Source organism: Delphinus delphis, chromosome 10 (assembly GCF_949987515.2).
Source record: "Delphinus delphis chromosome 10, mDelDel1.2, whole genome shotgun sequence".
NCBI classification, from domain to species: domain Eukaryota; kingdom Metazoa; phylum Chordata; class Mammalia; order Artiodactyla; family Delphinidae; genus Delphinus; species Delphinus delphis.
The window spans coordinates 10,320,915-10,338,587 of record NC_082692.2 but is presented as its reverse complement, the minus strand read 5'-3'; the positions used below and the strand labels follow the sequence as shown (position 1 = coordinate 10,338,587).

General features: G+C 41.1%; 2 protein-coding genes across 2 annotated transcripts in view; one reads left to right on the top strand and one right to left on the bottom strand.

Moving 5' to 3' along the window:
* Window positions 1-11,486, top strand: part of RANBP9 (RAN binding protein 9) — an 89,329-nt gene extending 77,843 nt beyond the window's left edge. Inside the window, exons 12-14 of the mRNA XM_060023618.2 lie at window positions 472-623; window positions 6,539-6,650; window positions 9,899-11,486. Of these exons, the coding sequence (XP_059879601.1) occupies window positions 472-623; window positions 6,539-6,650; window positions 9,899-10,029 (395 nt within the window). The 3' untranslated portion in view covers window positions 10,030-11,486. The remainder of the gene's footprint in view (window positions 1-471; window positions 624-6,538; window positions 6,651-9,898) is intronic.
* A 120-nt stretch (window positions 11,487-11,606) lies between these two features.
* Window positions 11,607-15,618, bottom strand: NOL7 (nucleolar protein 7). The gene is made up of 8 exons (XM_060023619.2): window positions 15,313-15,618; window positions 15,165-15,225; window positions 14,511-14,569; window positions 13,194-13,225; window positions 12,865-12,952; window positions 12,423-12,544; window positions 12,267-12,344; window positions 11,607-11,789 (listed from the first exon to the last, which is right to left on the bottom strand). Exons 1-8 carry the CDS (start codon window positions 15,573-15,575, stop codon window positions 11,713-11,715), a joined length of 780 nt encoding a protein of 259 aa, XP_059879602.1. The 5' UTR covers window positions 15,576-15,618; the 3' UTR covers window positions 11,607-11,712.
* Between the last annotated feature and the right edge of the window lie 2,055 nt (window positions 15,619-17,673).

Here is a 17,673-nt window from a genome sequence, read left to right as displayed (position 1 = left end):
AAAAGTAGTATAATTAACCCTTTTGATTAGTATGTGGTGTCTTCTGTGTTTTTATTGGAGTCATTTAGTCTTTCTTACCTTCTATCTCTGTTCTTTGTCAGTTAAAGTAGCCTGAGAAGCACTACTTTTTTCTTTTTCTTTTTTTCATGTTGCTGTAGTTTTAGAAAATCGTGCTTATTATTAACCTTTCATAAAATTTTCCCTGAGACATATGTACATGCTGACACTGAAAGGTTTGTCACCTGACTTTCAACTGAAAGCTGGGTATTGGATCCTAGACTCTTGAGGCCTAGATAAAGTATACCTTTTAGCTACAAAGTTCCACATTAAATTAAAAATCTGCATATTTAGGTAAAATATTAGGAAGTAATTACTAAATGAAACGTCCAAAATGTTGTAAGCAGTTTATGTTCATTTCTCCATTGTACTCCAGATGTAAGGTAGTAAAATACCTGTTTGTTTTGCTTACAGAAGTTGATTCAAGCCAGTTAAGGCGCCAGCTGTGTGGAGGAAGTCAAGCCGCCATAGAAAGAATGATTCACTTCGGAAGAGAGCTACAAGCGATGAGTGAGCAGCTGAGGAGAGAGTGTGGCAAGAACACAGCAAATAAAAAAATGTTGAAGGTAAGTTTGTTTTTCCTTGAAAACTTATAAATGTGTCAAAGGAACTAAAATGTAGTTTTGTAACACATTGAGCAACACTGGAATTCCTGTTGGGAACTTGGACGCGCGCCCCTCCCTGGCTTCCAGCCCGGCTGAGGGTGCGGACACGCGGCAGGGTTCGGCAGCCCGGCTCTACTGGACAGGCGCTGGACTTCTGTACAACATACAGATTAAATCTCAGTTCTGCCACTTACCAGTGTTGTGTGCCCCTTGTCAACTTGCTTTCTTAGTTTTCTCGGCTATAAAATTGGCAGAGTTATTGGGAGAAATGTGGGTGTGCTGATAAAACTATAAATTTGAGATATTTTTACTTTAGTAGAGATTGTTCAGGGTTGCAGCAAATTGAATGTATAACGTGTGGCTTTTCTTTTGAGATTGGTGAAGGGTTGGGTCATCTTTCACAGGGAAGAGATAAAACACGTCTTCAAGTCTCTTCTGGATTGATGTCTGCGCTGGATATAGTGAGATGGAGAAAATGGAAACAGTTCATTAAGTTAGCCACAGTTCTGTGTAGCAGTTAAAGATGGAGTTTTGCCTACCTTAAGTCAGCATTGCAGTTAGTGGTAGAGATGAGGTTTTTTTCATGTTCATAGAAGTCCCACCAGCCCTGTACACCTGTGAAACATGAACCTAGCCATTGTAGTTTTTTGTTTGTCCTGCACGAGGTTGGGCTCAAAGTTGGTTTGTTACAAATATCTTCTCCTGAATGTTTTGAAATAAGCCCAAAAAACGAAGGGGAGATGCACGTAGGCCTTTACACTGATGCTTGGGTATAGGAGAGGGCGAGACTCAAGACTCCTGCCATCCCTTCCTGACCTAAACTGAGAGAGGGCCAGCGAGCAACACGTAGTAGTGCTAAATATGGCATAAAATCAGTCCCCCCAAAAGAAACCCATCCCAGCTGCATGCACTGTAGCCTCAGTAGAGCACCTGTCTAGTGTAGGATGGGTTAAGAAGCCACCTATATACACCTCCAGATAAAAAGGCATGCATAACTTGATTTTTCCAGACTGGGAATTTTCATCATTATACAACTTTGAGAATCTTTTCTGATATCAACAGTGCTAAGAAACTTCTCAGGCTTTATTATTATTTCACATATCCAAAGCTATCCATTTGGGAAACTTCTTTGCTAGGTTTTAGGGCAGTGGTTCTCAACCTTTTTGGTATCTAAACACTTTAAAAACTATTAAAGATTCCCAAAGGGCTCTTGTTTGTATAAGTTATATTTATTGATTTTACTCTACTAGAAATTAATACTAAAATTATTAATTCATTTTAAAATAAGTCATTGTTATTTTTCATAAGTGTTATTTTATCTTCCTAAAATAAACAAAAATAGAAGAGTGGCCCTGCTTTACATTTTTGTAAATCTCTTTAATGCTAGATTTAGTAAATGATAAGCTGGATTCTCATACCTGCTTCTGTATTCAGTCTGTTGTGATATAACACACGTGTAGCCTCTGGGAAACCCCACTGTATAGTTTTGAAAGAATGAGAGTGAGAAACGAGCAAGTAATATCTTAGTATTACTATGAAAATAGTTTTGCCCTCACAAGAGACCCTGAAAGGGTCTTCAACCCAGTTGTTCCTGGATCGTGCTTTGAGAACTGATGTTTTAGGAGATATTTGGGGATGTGAAATGTTTTGAAAAAAGAAATCATAGGCTTTTTTACACTGGGTCATCTGACTCTGTTTTCTTGTTAATACTTTATGCTGATGGAGTCTGATTTTATGTAGTCCCTTTGAAAATTTCAAAGGGACTTTGAAATTTATGCTGACTCCATCAGCATAAAGTATGCTTATTCTTTGATTCTAATTTGCGTTAAGCACAGGAAGTGGCATTACATGGCCTGTCCTCAAAGATACTCCTTGATTATATATTGAATTAAGTGAAGATGTGATTCATCATCTAAAGAATGTGGATGGCTTTGATTTTGTACCTATGACTTCTAAGCAAATGCCACCTACTTCAAGAGATTGTCTTAACATTCTGAGCTGCTTCTCTCCCATTCCCCAAACTTATCTTGATCCAGGTAAGAGATAAGATGGGTGGCTGATCCAGCTTCTAAGTACCTAAAGAACAATGCTGGAGGATTTGAGGGTAACACAAAGAGAACTTTTTTTTTTGCCCTGCTTGAGAAGGTTTAGAAATTACTGTTTTCTTTTATTCTTCACTTCAGGTCATGGGTGGTTGAAATGGGTGTTTTTATCTTTAGTTTTGTTTGAATTTGCACAGACTTCTGAAGCATGCATACATGTGTAGAGAGACAGGATTTGGTTAAGGCCGGCTTGAGACTTACCGAAGTTGCCGTAAGGTACACACGTGTTGTGCTTCCCCTCAGTCGCGGAGTAGCAGGCGCACCGCAGACCTTGGGGTAGCCCACCTGTGCTAAACACGGGCTGGGCGGCCTGCTGCAGCCGTGGTTCTCTTGACCTTTTTCTGACTTTCTCGGTCTTCCTTTCCTGTTTTCCTGTTGTCTTTGTTTTTGTTGCTTACCTGCCTGAATCTGCCAGTGGCTCCCGGGAGAGCCACCCGTATTGTTCAACAGCTGTTTACTGCGCTTGCGCAGAGCAGCAGGGCGCCTGCTGGAGGGCCGGGAGAGTCAGGTTAGAGCGAGCAGCCCCAGCTGCAGGTAGCTCTCAATCTAGTAACTTTAGATGCACCCTGTTTAGAAACTGCTACAGAGTTTAAGCCAAGTGTAAGTACAGTTTGAGAATCCTACCTAAATGTCACACTTTGTCAGAAATTTTCCCACTGAGGTAATGTTTTTTCTAAAATAAAAAGTAACCCATAATACCATGATATTTAACAGGTATTTTCAGTTTTGTGCCTTCAATCGCATGGGCATATATTTTATCTGGTTGGTAAGTGTAGTTATCCTATTTGTATTGTTATTATCATAAAAAATGTATTTCCAGTTTCTATGCATTACTGACAATTATTTTTAAATGGCTACGTGATATTCTAGTGTGTTGCTATATCAGTTTATTTAAGCATTGCTCTATTTTTAGATTTTCTATTTGCCTTTTAAAAAATGCTTTGAACACCTTTATACATGTATCTTTGTTTCTTCCTTAAAATTATTCCGCTGGAATAAAGTCCTAGAAATAGAATTATTGAGTCAAAGGATACAATTATTGTGGCTCTTGCTACGTGTTGCTGCGTTGCTTTCCAGAAACGTCTACCAACTTATCAGCAGTAATAAAGGGATGTGCCGGTGGCACTAATACCTTAATTCTACTTTAGTGGGTTTAACATGTATCTCAAAATTGCTTATTTGCATTTCTTTGGTTACTCTCACCAATTAGTCTTACAGCAGAATTTAAAACATTAAGGTTGCTTTGCTGATTTCATTCCCCTTGTAAAGAAAGATGAAGTTCTAGATATTTACTCCTGGGAACTTGATGGCATAAACCGGTTGTTTTTTTTTTAAGGGTTTTTTCAGTTTTCTTGCTTAAAGCTTCACTCTACTTGCAAGCTGTGCTTCATAGTGTTGTGTGATCCATCTAAAATCAAGTCTAATTCATATCACTCCGTTATGTAAAATTCTGTTGCCTTATTGGAAAAAATGGAAGCTTTTTAGTGTGATTTTTAGGGTGTTTTAGGATCTAAGCCCTTACCCATGGTTCCAGCCATGCCTTTTCTTCTTTCCAGCCTCAGTTTCCATGTAGCTTGAGCCTATATCTGTGATTGCTTCTTGTGACACAATACACTCTGTTAATAAGCAATACACGGTACATCATTTACATGTCTGCCTTCCCCATAGGACTGTGTGAGTCCTCGAAACAGTGATGAGGTCCTGGTGGTCCCCGTCTGTGTCCAATAAATATTTGTTCAGCTATACTGAAAATATGGGGGCAAAATTTTAGACTTTTTTCCTCTTAATATTTAGATTGGTAATTAAAAGAAAGAAACTGTATCCTACTAAAAGAAGTACAGTACCGTGTGGTGGTAATCTCTCACTGCCTCAGTTCGCGTCTAAGATGGGCATAGTAGTAACCACCTCCTAAGGTTATTGTGAGGATTAAATGAGATGATACACATTAGCGCTTGAAACATTGCCTCACACAACATTAGTGCACAGTAGATTACTACCATCATTATCTTTTTCTGTGAATTTTGTTTTAAATGCTAGAAGGTGTATTTGACAGAATGGTCTTGATTTGACTTTTGGGACTACAGCATTTCACCTTTTTGGTAGCATGTCAGGATGTAGACGCAAGAGGATAGTTCTGTGCTTAAAATAATGATGTAGCAGTTATTCCTTGGACAGGTTCTTTAGTCTGTCTTTTAAAATTTATGTGCACTATAGGGATGGTACCTCATTAGATGGTTGTGGGGTGAATTAAGTCTTGAGCAAAGCTCAGTCTTTAGAAATAGCGTGATTAGAGTTAGCTTCACAGGATATCAGATATTAATCTTTCTCCATCAATAAATTTGGATTGGGGGGAACCAGAAGTAGAATCTGGTAGCTTTGTGAGATGCATAAAGTATCTTAAATACTGTTAAGAAGCAGATCTTGCAATCAGCAGGTATATGAAGCTTTTTTTTTTTCTCCTTGTATCTACTAGCACCTGTGAGTAGCTGCAGGGGATTCCAACAAGTATAAGTTCTTCAAAGAACTTTCATTAATAACTGTGGCCAGAAGTCTCATGTGAATGAGATACTCAGCAGTGTACGACAGTGGAGGTGCCCCGTGTATCCCTGTCTGTAGCCTCAGGCCGCACAGCTCTGCTTTACGGGCAGTTCTTCTCCAGTCATCACAACGTAGAGGCCAATTCAGATAAGAAAGGGCAAGAGCAGGCTTGACCAGGAAGCCTCACCCCCACTAATGAGATGGCTAGAGGGGGGCCGGAGCAGCTTCACGTTGGGAGGTGCTATTCTTTAGGAATTTGTCTTCCACGTTTGAACGAGCAGCAGTTTGAGTGTCGCGCTACTGAATTCACTGGTTTGGTTTCCCCAGCGCCTTTCCACGTGCCGTCTGAACTGGGAAGGTGTGCTGTGTCTACCTGTATCTGTATCTGTATCATAATGTTACTCTGGATTAGGGCATTGGCTTCTGGCAAAACGATAATATATCTTTTACTGAAAGATTAGAGTGAGCTGACATTACTAATTTTGTTTAGCTCAGTTAGTCCTCATAAACTCTGTGAAATAGGACCTTTTATAATCCCCATTATACAAATGATGATACTGATACTTAGGAAGGTTGTTCTTGCCAAAGGCCACTCTGGTGATGCAGCTTAACTTGAAGCCAATGTCTGAAACCACTGTAGTTATGTGCTTCCCACAGAAAGATGACAGGAAGACAGAGCCATCGTCCGAAAAGAAGACTGTGTGTCAGTTACTTCAGGAGGGGCGGCTTGAGGATGGCTGGAACTACTGAATGTTCCTGAAGCGGAGCCAGTTTAATTTTGTTGATTACTGAGTTTGAGAAGATGACGTCCAGTGAGATACGCCCAGTTCCCACATGTGTTTAAAAAAATACATGGGCTGGTCCTAACCTTTTAATGTCAAATTCATATTAGTGGTCATAAATGTTTTCTCTTTCTCTTTACTTTAACCAGTAATATAGCCCATTCCACAGGAATTAAGTTTTTTCCATTTTTATTCTATTCTGTTCTGCATGTGTTGTAGGGATAAGGGGTAGATGATGAAAATGGCTGTTTACAAGAAAAATGAAAACAAATTAGGCTTTGCTGCATAATCTAATTGTTAAAAAATATATAGCCTCCTAGTCATAGGGGTAAATGGGCTTGTGTTAGTCTAGTGCCTTAAAGCCATATTTTTACCTTTCTCTCAACGTGTAATCATGGTGAGCACAGTCGCTGAACTGTTTGAATTAAAAACCAAATTGCTGTGTTTTCAACAGGATGCATTCAGTTTACTAGCCTATTCAGATCCTTGGAACAGCCCAGTTGGAAATCAACTTGACCCAATTCAGAGAGAACCTGTGTGCTCAGCTCTTAACAGTGCAATATTAGGTAAGTGAAGCCAGAAAGCACTTTAGCTAGTCTCTGGGGTATTTGAGATGGTATTTGTGCTGGCATTTATGTTTTGGTAAAATCATAAGGGAAATGTTTTCTACATTTAAAAAATTAAAATTACCTTAAAGTATAGAAAACTTCCTCTGGTATCTCAATCCCAGATTAAATAGATTCAAATGGAGTAAAAACAGGTATATTGGGGTGCATCTTGTGATTCTGGAAGACAGAAGTTTTTGTGTGAACGTGTACATAAGCATATCTGGCCCGAGCCACCTGTGTCACAGCTCCCACGGGGCTCGAGTGAGTGCTGTCAGCATCAACCCTTGGAGACACGTGACATTCTCATTGAAGTTCAGCATGTTTAACTACATGCCCTTACCAAGTAAAAAAGGGAGGGAAGGGGAGAACAGCAGGCTTAGGCAGGGGGAGCACGAAGTGAGAAACTGGGATTTGCTGTCCCCTGGTTGGTTGCAATTCCTGTGAGCAACTCATTGCAAAGTAGGAGTGTGGTATTTATGTACTGAACAAATACTTTTTTTTTTTTTTAAACAGAGGACAATTTTTTTTTTTAATCTTTATTTATCCTTGGACGCGTTGGGTCTTCGTTGCTGCACGCGGGCTTTCTCTAGTTGTGGTGAGCAGGGGCTACTCTTCGTTGCGGTGCGCGGGCTTCTCACTGCAGTGGCTTCTCTTGTTGCAGAGCATGGCCTCTAGGCGCGCAGGCTTCAGTAGTTGTGGCTTGTGGGCTCTAGAGCACAGGCTCAGTAGTTGTGGCGTGCGGGCTTAGTTGCTCCGCGGCATGTGGGATCTTCCCGGACCAGGGATCGAACCCGTGTCCCCTGCAGTGGCAGGTGGATTCTTAACCACTGAGCCACCAGGGAGTCCCCTCAACAAATACTTTCTATGTGAATTCAGTAACTGCACATTTTGTGCGTTTATATATAAACTACAGGGTTGATTGTTCACATGAAACTTTTCATATCTGGGCAGTTTTTCTCAGAGGTAGTTCAGATGAGAGCGATTTTTCACCTTTTTAGAATGTAATTCCTCAAGAAAAATGGGGACTACCAGTTTAGAAGTCTGTTCTGTGCTGTTTGGCCCTGTTAGGTTTATGTCTGAAACTATCTTAGATAGGATCAGTGTCACACACAGAGACTTGTTGGAGTGAAGGCCAGGGCTCATGTGGCTGGAATGTAAAGGAAGCAGTTTAAAAGTATGCACGTTTGGGCCTTAATCTGCTTCTTTGTCCTTCTGAAATTCATTATTAATTCATGGTGTTATGGTCTAACACTGAAGTTCTGGAATAGTAGTAGTGTTTTTTGTTATACAAATTCAATGTGAATTTTCTTTGGGTAATGTGTATTTTCTTTGGTTATACGAAATTCATTTAGCTTTATTGGTAAAAATAAGTGTACTTAGTAGCAGCGCTGGGATCGTAGGGCAAATAATGGTTTACTATAATTGTCTTTTTGAAATGACTACATTATAGGTAATCATGAAGCCCTAAATCGCTTTGTATCTAGGTAAACACTCAGACTTCAAAAGAATTTTTGAAAAGTGAACAGTTTTCTTATGACAGTTAAAAATCTTGGGTTCTCCAGGGGAATTAAAATTTTCAGTAGTAAATTGCTTAGGACCATTATCCAGGACATGTGTATTCTTACATGTTGTGCCATGTATTATGTAGTTCAGCTGTAAACAGTGCTTAAACTTATATTAAATGTATATAATTCTTGCAAAAGTAATGAGACTTAAATTGCTGTGGATGTATGTGTGCATATTTATAAACACTGCGCTATATTACACAGCTTCATCTCTAAATAGTGCTTAAAGTTATATGATCTGTAATTCCTGTGAGTTTCATATGCTAAAAAAATTTAAAGATGCTTACAGATGTGCCTGCCTTGGCCAAAATAAAACTGTAATGTGCTTACCTCTGAGCAAGGTTACTTCCCTGTGAACCTTCAAGAGATATTTTTGAAAGGATGGTTTCCTTTTCATTGTTTATTGTTATGTTGATTTTGTGTAAAAATTAAATTGTTCCTGATTCTAGCTGAGGCAGAGTTAGTTTATAAAGTCATTCCTGCTTAGAGTTGACCAAAAAATGTATCACCATCAGAATTTAGCTGAAGAGCATCTTGCCAGAGAAGAGCTAGTACTTGAATAATCTTAACCCACAGACCACTTTTCACCAGCGTGTGCATCTTTTCTTGCGTTATCTGTATTCTAATATTCTTCATCCTGTGTTACATCCTTCCCCTTACACCTTAAGTCCGGAACCTGCTCCCTTTATTTCTGCCTCATCCCTTCCGGAACTTCTCTTTCTCCCACCGCTATGTGCAGCCTCAGAACCAACCACATGGAGCCTTAACCAGCCCTGGATCACTGTTCTTGCCCTGCTGTCAGCTGTGCCTACAAGGACTGATTAGTAATTTTACTAACTGGGAATCTGCCTAAAATTAAAATTTGGACACCTGCACACAAGGAAAAGTTATCAGCTTCTATGGGTTTGGTCACTTTTATCATTAGTCCAGTTTTTCATTTCTGGCAAAGAATGAATTTTGCTGATGGTTACATTTGTACTACAGCTGTCTGACAAATGTCTGGTAGGTAGGACCCTGAAAATTCCATTTAATGGTGATTTTTACAGATGTTTATCCTATCAATTGTAAATTAACTCCTCAGACTATAGGGTCGTTTGGCTCAGTTGTCTCTCGTGGTCACCATCACCACCTGCTCCCTTACCAACCCAAATGACATTCACCAACATGCCGTGGAAAGGATTCGGCAGCCTCTGTTGGGTCCTGTTCCCAGAAGGGGAAGAATCCATCAGTGAAACTTGTACCGAAAACCTGGTGCCGTTTTCTTTGGTAATGTCAATTAACCTTGGAAAAATAGAAGGGAAATACTAAATATTCCTTACTCCCCACTGCAAACATTAGATTAATTACATCGTTTCCATCATAGTAAATGTGGAAGTTTTTGAGTGTCTAACACCTTGAAAGTCTAATTCTGCAAGAATTTTTTCTTATTACTTGAATACCCAGTAACCATATTACCTTGTCAGAGTAGATGTCCAAGGCATGTGCTGTTTGCTTAAAAACCACCTTTGCTAGCTAGCTAGGTAGTTAAGAGCAGTATAGACATCAGTAATTTTGTAAGTAATGCTGTATTTTCCTGATTGAGAGACGTTGTTTGAAATGTATTGCTAATTGCTATTTCCATTTTTAATCATTTTTCCTCAGAAACCCACAATCTGCCAAAGCAACCTCCACTTGCCCTAGCCATGGGACAGGCCACACAGTGTCTAGGACTGATGGCTCGATCAGGAATTGGATCCTGTGCTTTTGCCACAGTGGAAGACTACCTACATTAGCTATGCATTCACGGAGCTCACACTTATATTGTGGCATATAGTCAACATGGAAGTAGACCAGTTCTGCTGATTTGAAATTTAGATTTTTTAAATTATGTACTGGGGACAGGTTTTTGTTGCTTTACATTGCTTCCTAGTTTACAGCATGATGCAAATGATTTTCTAACTTAGTGTTAGGAGAAATTATTTTCCATCTTTAACCTCTTAGTTGTCTAAGAGTTAAATATTACTGAATTTCAGACGTTCAAATTGATCATCACAAATCCTTTAAAACAATTACCTAAAAGAAACCAAAAAATCCTGCCTTCTTTGTTGGGGGGAGAGAGGGGGGAAGGAAACGGAACAAGTTGTGTTTGTGTTAGCATGTGGGTGATGTAAACTTCAAATTGGGAGGTGTTCTGACCCCCGCTCCCATGTAAGCAATTCAATCAGTGTAACCTGCAAAATGCATAAACATCTGACAGTTTGAATTTATAGTGTTGATGGAAGAAATCATTTTTAATGTGTACTGTAAAACTTGAAATACTCAGGAGCTGAGTGAATATGTTTGTTGCTACTTACAATCCCGACCTGTTAAGTCCCAGTAGTTTTGTTTTAACATGGTCTTTTTCAACTTTGTTTCCTGTTTAACTACAGAGACTTCTGTTGTAGACTCACAAGTTTAACTGTTGTATTATAACAGTATTACATGTCAACAGTGTGGTCATGACCTTTATTTATATAAAAACCAAATATTTAGTCAATTTACCGTGTCTTAATTTAATCTTTGTACACCTTCCATTTTTAAGTGCTTAAATGAGTACTATATTGCAATAAAAATGTAGTGATATAATTAACCAGCCATTAAAAATTTACTTCTACAGATACTAGAGTGTCAATTGAATTTATATTAGGTACTGGCATACTTCTCACGATTAATATAAAGTTAGAACAACTAAAATGAGTGGTTGCTACTATAAATCTGAGTTCTGCAACCTCAGACTGCCTTGAGTTTACTGGCCTCTGTGGATTAGGGTCAAACCCGATACTACGGGTGACACAGAAAGAAAGCAGGAAATGAATCTTCTTGTTTTCACAATCATAATATGGCATGTGACTTGCCATTTTTACAGCAAACTCCCAAACTGGTTAAAAGTAAAACATAAAAACAAGCTGTTCAACAGGATAACAACCAACCATGTCCTTTGGTTTGGTAAACCTTCTTTTAAAAAAGAACAGATTATCTAGCTACACTTAGATACTGCACTCTTCCTCGTATTCTGTGAAATTCTCATCAATAGCACAAAAATATCCAAGAAACTAAAGCATCTGAGAGCTGTAGTGGAAGACTTTTCCTGCCACACACCCTGCAGGGGATGGGGGAGGGGTAGCAGAGGAGCCCTACTGGTGTGGGCACTGCTTGTGTTCAGTAAAATGGGTAAACAATTATAAAAAGAAAGGAAAACAAGTCCTTTTAAACTGCTTTTTCTTCCAGGATGCTCAAAGACTATAAGGCACAATTACTTATACTCCATGGATGACATGTGACTGGGTACTACCCCAAACAGACTTACGATTTTTATAATGACCCTCTAAAATGATTTGTAAGTCTTTTATTAATCTTTTCAGAAAAATTAAATGCTCTAAACTAAAAATTTATAAGTTCTGTACATACAAAGTCCTCGTTCTTCATTTAGCTGTGATTTACTTCTTAGAAGTTTTCATCTTTATGACCATCCAACGTCTTTTAAACCTCTTGGCATTTTGTTTTTTCTGGGATGCTAGAATAGAAGGTTTTGTGCAGTTAAGAATAATAAAGAGATAAAATTCCCAAGAAACAATTCCAAATTTTCTAGTTAACACATGAGTGTAAATATTAAAATTAGGTACATGTGCATACATACTGCACTGACCTATTCTTCAGAAGCAAGTTTAAAATAGTAATAGAAGCCATTGTAAGAAAAACATCGATACTGCATGAGTATTTACTATCTCCTTAAAAAAGAACATCTTTCAGGGACTTCCCTGGTGGTCCAGTGGTTAAGACTGTGCTCCCAATGCAGGGGGCCCGGGATCGATCCCTGGTCAGGGAACTAGAGCCTGCATGCGCAACTAAAGATCCCACACGTGGCAGTGAAGATCCCACGTGCCGCACGCAACTAAGACCCAGCGCAGCCAAATAAACAAAAAATTTTTTTTTAAAGAACATTATACAATATATAAAACTATCAGATTCAGAGAACAAAGCTGAATCTTACCCCAAGCATTATTCAAAAACTGGGCTGCGGCCTTTTTCACCGGTAACCTCTTGTTGTCAAGAGACAGGAACTTGTTTACTAGGAAAGAGAATTATTTATCATTGCTTTGTTTAACTTGCAGTTAAAAGGGAGAAAAATAGTCCATAAAGAAATTACCAGTAGTTCTGTTGGTTCCAGGACCATATAAACAATTCTGTATGAAGGCTTTGGCCGCTTCTTGCCTTGAATCTCTCAAATCTTGGTCTTTCAGCCTTACAGCCAAGTAGCTTTTATTCTGGCTGGTAATCAATACAAAAGGTCAAAATGAGGCAGTGCTTATTTTCAAAATAAAGTATTTTTGTTAGTTGACTCAAATAGTGGAAAACAATATCCCAAGTCCTAATTTTGTATATGCACGGGTAAGATGATAAAACTAAATTACAGGACTATTTTACAAGTAATGTTTACATCTTAGTAGAGCAAATAAATATTTTTTTAAATATAAATACCAAAAACTTTCCACAGAGGATCCAATCTGAAACTGCTACTAATTAAGCCAATACTCTCCTCCAAAGGTCACCTTTACATCCTACACACAAAAAAAGAAGACTCTTCTTACCCAACAGTCTGTACTTTTTGCACTTTTTCTTTAGCTTTCTTTGAGTCACTTCCTTTCTCACATTCTTCGTTTTTCTTTTGCAAATTCACTAAAAAATTGAGTTATATTTCTAATTAGCATTGGTGTAAAAATAAATCAGGAACACATACTGGAGTTCACTTTAAATACCCACTACACACCAGTGTGTGATTTTTATTTGTAAGAAATAAGCTACAACTGGCCAGGCCTGTTCCCATGCTCTTTCTAAGGGTCAGTAACATTTGACTGCAAATATCTGCAAATGCAGTTGGCACTTAATGAGAAGTTATTTAAATTAGAATAGTTCATACCTTCTTTCAACTTTGCGGGTGATTTCTTCACACTAAGGAAGAACAAGAAGAACACTAATTGGGATGGCAGAGAGCAAAGGTGACTCAACCTGTTACAAAATTTCATCTAGTTTTACAAATAAGATACCCCTCCCCCCCCTTTACTACCACCATTCTCAGTTTTTACTTAGGATCTTTAGAAAGAAAGAGTCTCTCCCCAGTGAACTGACAACTCAAAATCAACAAACTATACTAGGTTGGGAATATCTTCTCAGAATTTAAAATCTGAAAATATATTAGCAGGCTTCCAAAGCAGACTGTTGTGGTTAAGAGAGTTAAAGTGAAATATTTAAGAATTATATAGTACAGTATTTGAAATACAAAGTGAAAGGTGGTAGGCCTGCCTCACTTTATTTGGAGAGATCTCGAAGCATTAATTGAACAATTTAGACACAAACGAGGATAGAGACAAGAATTTATAGCCTCAAGAAGTGCAGTCTAATGGAGAGAAAGACAAATGGCAAAATACAATCAGATATCTACACAGAAGCACTTGCACACTGGAAAAGCTCGATGGTGGGGCGAGCGATGGGGTAGAGGGAGTGAGAGAAGACAGGTGACATCTGGACTTGGTTTTGAAAGGTGAAAAGGACTTTGTCACCGTGATGTATCCAGAAACCGAGTAACTCTGGAGAAAGTTCTTTTACTGAAAATTTGAGAACGACTGTCCTAAGTCAAAGATGCAGGGCTAAACTTCTAAACTGAAAGCAGTAAGAGGAGATAAGGGGGAATGGGGAGGGGGGGAAAGCAAATATTTAGAAATGTAAATTAAGTATGGTTTGATTGATTCCCTGGTACAGATGAGGAAAAGTAGCTTTAAATGTGCAGTGGATGGCAGAGCTGCTAAGTGAAATGGGGAACGAGGAGGGAGGCCACGTTAGTGGCAGATAGGGCAAGTATGGGACAAGCTTGAGTTTTAGGAGCCTATGGATAATTGCCTGCTACTCCACTAAAGGATAAATTTCAAAACACTTTTATTCACACCATCTATCCTGCCCCTAGTACAATGACAGTGGCCCACAACTTATTGAATGAACACACTGGGATCACCAACTCAGAAACTAGTTACCTATGGGGAAAACAACAAACATAATAAAAACCAGAAGACTGAAAATAAGTGGAATATTTCCCTCAACCTGTCCCACCAAAGTCAAATACTGTGTAGCTTTTTAATTTAGACTTTACAATTTCTTCAGTTATTTGAGTTCAAATAAATGTACCAATATGTAATTCAAAGACTGTATGTAGGCAAGTAATAAAACGAGATCCATTACTTACCTAGTTTGTGAAGCTGTAGTTAACTTCTCTAGAATAGTATCTGGAAGAAGTTTTCTTTTCTTAAAAACGTTTTAAAAATCAATTAAAAGTGAGGTACACGACAATATGCCCTGGATTGCTTTTAAAAGTTACCATTTTAAGGACAGCCCTACCTCTAGGCAAATAAATGAATTGGGCTGAACACCGCCCTCCACTATCTCTAAGCTGTGGGAAGACTGGGACCAAGCATCTCAGAAACTATTCCACATTCTTCGGAAGATGTGAAGGCTGGAACCCTCAGGTCACTATCATACACTGGAAGCAGTTACTATCACGTCCATATGGAGTCAGTTCTGTGGCCAATCTGCTAAACAGCAGAGAGCACATCAATCATCCTCCACGTTGGAACGGCCCTTAGTTTCCAAAGCACTTAATTCTCACGGCGACCCAGTTTCAAATAAACTACCTCCGCCGAGCGTCAGAGGTGGGACTGACCCTACGATTTCAGGTTCCCACTTCTTCCCACTCCCTTTTTCAATCGGTGGACAGCAAAGAGCATGAGCACCTTGTCACTGTAGTCAGAAGAAAATATTAGCGACTTTCCTCTACCCCACATCCTAGCAACTTTGAATTCTACCCCGAGCCGCGTTGTGAAACGCCGCCCTCCCCTCCAACCTTCTGTTCGATGAACAACTCCTCGCGTCGCTTCCTCTTCTCCTTCAGAAGCGTTTTATCCCTGGGAGAAAAGGCGATAAGTCAGTCCGGGCAGGGACGAGCGGGATGGGAAGGGGCGCTTCTCCCCGCCCGGCCGCAGGCTCCGAACCTGCGCACGGTCTCGCGAACTCGCCGCTCCTCTTCTTTCGCTTCCGCCTGAGCGCTGGCGAAAGTCAGCTCCTCCGGGGCCTCGTCGTCAAGCTCATCGTCCCCTTCCTCGTCTTCCTCCAGCGGCTCGGCAGCCGCGCCGCTGCTCGGCTGCCCGAGCAACAGGCCGTGCTCCGCCTCCTCCTCCGAGGCGGGCTGGCCCTCGTCCACCATCGCCGACGCCGAAACCGGAGCGCGGGACGCGCGCGGTCTGAGCTGCACCATGACCCAAGCTGCGCCCGACCTCTGACCCGGAATCAGCACGCAAGCGGAGCGTGACGTAAAAGGCAGGCGCCGCGGGTTCTGTCGCCCTCTGCAGGTTCCGAGGCCCCATTGAGCTATGCAGAGGCGCATGCGCAGAGCGGGGACGGGCGTGGCCTGAGAAAAGCTGGGGGCCCTTCCCTTCTGCCCGACTCCGGGGCTGCGCGCAGGAGGCCTCGCGGCTCCCTCCTCGCTCACGACTGCGAGAGCAGGTGGCCGTGGTTTCTAGGCGGGAAAGATACATCCTGCTGCCTCCTTGGCGGGGATGCCGGGAGCAGGGTTGGCTGGGTCCTCGCGCTCCTTGAGGTGGGCTCGCAGGTCCCGCCATCCGGTGACCCACAAGCCCCAGTCGCCCTATCGCCGCCTTTTTTAGCTCCGAGATCCGCCTGGTCGATATTCGGCTTTCCGCACTCCCCACAGAAGTGCAGTTTCAAAAGGAAGAAGTGCGCTATGGCGGCAGGACCCCATGCCTTTCAGCCCTGTTGTCGCCGACGAGAAACAAGGTCGACAGACTCGGATTTAAATCGATCCTCAGCACCAAACGTGGGCGTGGCGACCTCGGCCGCCCTCTCACGGGCATCCCTGACCACCAGCCCTCGGCCACTGCCTGTTCTGTGTCCATCACTGACTCCTCGCCTTAACAGCTTGTTGTCTGACTCTCCCGTTAGAACGGGAGCTCACTGAGAGCGGGGACCCCCCCCTCCCCGGTTCCCTGCTGTAACCCCAGGACCTTGCACGGTGTCTGCCCATCCTACCGTCACTTAGTGACGCAACCCCCCCGTACTGTGTATATTTATGCCCCCGCCCGTGCCCCAAGTATACTTATTTCATTTCCTAGCATACGTGGCCCTTCATGACCTTTGTGTTTATCTTCTCTCACCCATTATACGATAGCAAATGATTCATCTTTCTCTGAACAAACCAAGCTATTTCATATTTACCTTGCATTTGGACATGCCCTAGTGACACACACTCTGCCCTTGGAACTCCTATTTATACCTTCAAAAACTCCCACCCAGGCTGACTTCCTCTTAAAGACTTCCAAGCACCTTAAGATCGACCCCATCCCCACTCTGCTCATCTCTAATGGCATTCTCTGAATCTTGAACACATTTCTGTAACTATAGCTTCCACGCTGTTTACCAGTTCATATGACAATTGTCCCAACCTAGTCTTTGTGAACTCCTTGAGGGATGGTCCATCTCTCTCTAAGCACTGTACTTCTAATGTCTGTCATACGGCAGATGTTCAGTAAATATTGAATTGAACTGAATAATCCTACCTCACATAAATTGTGGAGTATTTTCAATTCGCTTTTCCTCTGCTCTGATTTGGAAGCAATTCCTAGTTTAAAAACAAGACCAAAACATGAACAGAATTGACAAAACAGAAACAAAAAACAGCTACTGGTACCAACAACCTAGTAGGAAGGGAGTTGCAAAGAATAGTTCTGAAATATCTGGATCTTGGTCAGATAGAAATTACGAATTAAAAATATAGTCCGACTCCCTGAAACAGTGTTCTGACTTCCATCACTGCTAACACTAGGGAATTGTATACAGTGCACTTTTAGGAAGCCCTACAACAAACCTACTAGAAGTGAATGATGGTATTTTATGTACAAAACCTGCATTATAAGTATTACAAGTCCCGTCAGTGTGCGTGCTTTGACCCACCCACGTAAAAGCATATGATGGGAGCCCTCAGGGTGCCTGGCTGATCTTTCAGACTCCCTGTGGGTTATGGGCACCCCTCTTGCCCATGCAAAGGATACTTGGGATTTATTAAAAGGCATGACTTGCAAATGCAGTACAAAGTTTTATGTCACAGCGTCTTGTCATCTACTTCTACAAACGCCAAGGGTGTAATATTAAATGCAGTTTTGTAAGGGGTGGGGATGATATGGCCCAGCTGCATAATCACCCAGGGAGCCCACCTGATCCAAGGGAGCTAGTTATGTACGACCTTCATGTGCTGTTTACTGAAGGCCGCTCCTCCGTCAGGCCTCTGATGCTTGCCTTGCCGGCAGCAGGCATCCCTGGGAGCTGCGTTAGATGGTGGG